Source organism: Habropoda laboriosa, unplaced genomic scaffold, assembly GCF_001263275.1.
Source record: "Habropoda laboriosa isolate 0110345459 unplaced genomic scaffold, ASM126327v1 scaffold106, whole genome shotgun sequence".
Lineage (NCBI taxonomy): Eukaryota > Metazoa > Arthropoda > Insecta > Hymenoptera > Apidae > Habropoda > Habropoda laboriosa.
This window is the reverse complement of record NW_017100224.1, coordinates 561,791-563,387: the sequence shown is the minus strand read 5'-3', so window position 1 is coordinate 563,387 and position 1,597 is coordinate 561,791. Positions and strand designations below refer to the sequence as shown.

General features: G+C 25.2%; 1 protein-coding gene across 1 annotated transcript in view; it reads right to left on the bottom strand.

Annotated features, from left to right (window-relative positions):
* LOC108571074 (putative ATP-dependent RNA helicase TDRD12) overlaps positions 1-1,597 on the bottom strand; it is a 5,551-nt gene that overhangs the window by 2,679 nt on the left and 1,275 nt on the right. Inside the window, exons 4-5 of the mRNA XM_017933044.1 lie at positions 1,425-1,572; positions 1,197-1,361 (exon numbers count right to left, since the gene is read on the bottom strand). Of these exons, the coding sequence (XP_017788533.1) occupies positions 1,197-1,361; positions 1,425-1,572 (313 nt within the window). The remainder of the gene's footprint in view (positions 1-1,196; positions 1,362-1,424; positions 1,573-1,597) is intronic.

Genomic DNA, 1,597 nt, shown 5'->3' with positions numbered 1-1,597 from the left:
TTAATTAAAATATTTTGAATATAAAAGAAAATAATAGTCTTACTTTAAAGATGCATATATTTATCATTTTAACGGTTCGCAGATTTTTTTTAGCCCTTTGCGTTAATCTAAAAAAAACTATTAATAAAAATTGATCTTTGTTAAATGGGTAGCAATCATAAATATTTCCGAAACATTTTCTTTTGAAGCAAAATCAAAATTACTTTGAGTTTTTTAAATAAAAGTATATGATTTTTTTAATAATATCATTAGATATTATTAACATTCGATTAATTTAAACTCCTTAAATTTCCTTAATAATCATGGGAGACATTGAGATGAATTCAACAAGTACAGAATATAACACTTTATTCGCATACTATTTATTCTACTACTACTGCTTCTACTTTAACTGATGTAAATTTAGAATTTGGTATACAAAAATGTTACATTCTGTTGTACTTGATGAATTCGTCTTGCAGTAACCTACAATATTATAAATGTATAAAAAAGCATATAATTCTACATGAAAAACTCAAAGTAATCTTCGTACTGTTTCGCAAGAAATGTTTATGAAATATTTATTGTTGCTTTATGTAACCTATTGGACACAGATAATCTTTGTTAATAACATTTTTTTCATCACATCGCAAATTTAAATCCAGGGTGTCTCATTTTAATTTATTAATGCAAATATTTCGGAAAATACGTAATGAGATGAATTTAATTGTATCATTTTATACATGATTTTATCGTAAAATAAGGCAATAAAGCAAAGCTTCATTATACAATTATATCCAAAATATATTCCAAATTTCATTATACAATTAAATAAAATGACACCGCTTTTACTATGCTGTTGACATCAGCAATCTCTGTCATAAATTTTATACTGATGTTTAGAAGAATTTTTTTGCTTTATTTTACAAATTCTTCAGTAAAGTTGTACGTAAAATGATATGATTGAATTCGCCAAAGAAAATATACCATGTAGTATAACAAAAACGTAAATGATCTCTATCAGACTTTACTGCTTACACTCAATAAACCTTTATCTACCTATTATAATATCCGTTTCAAATTTCAATAATCCCTGAAAACACTTTCTTCTGCACAGTGTACTTTCCCAAAATATTTACATACATAAACTAAAGTGGGATACATTGAATATTAATTTTAATTTTAAAGCAAAAAATAATTATTTAAAAACATTTTACATTTGGATTTGTAGCTAAAAGTCCACAAACAGCAAACCCATATCCAATAGTTTTACCACATTTTGCTGTTCCAATTGCTATTATATCTGAACCATTTTGTAAAGCAGGCCAAATACATGATTGTATTTTCCTTGGTTTAGATGACTGTACCAATGATTTCCAAGCCTTCAAAGTACAATATAAATTAATTTTTTCTATCCTAATAATAATTTTATCACATAATCATACCTTATGTATTTCTGCTGGAAATTTTGCATCAAAAGTAGAATTCAGGCATTCATACTTATCTACTCCATAGGTTATTACTTTTTCTTTATCTCTTTGAAGCTCATCATGCAAATTCTTTTCTTTTTGGAATTTTGTCTGTTTTTCATAACTATTATAAAAAAAATTTAATAAAA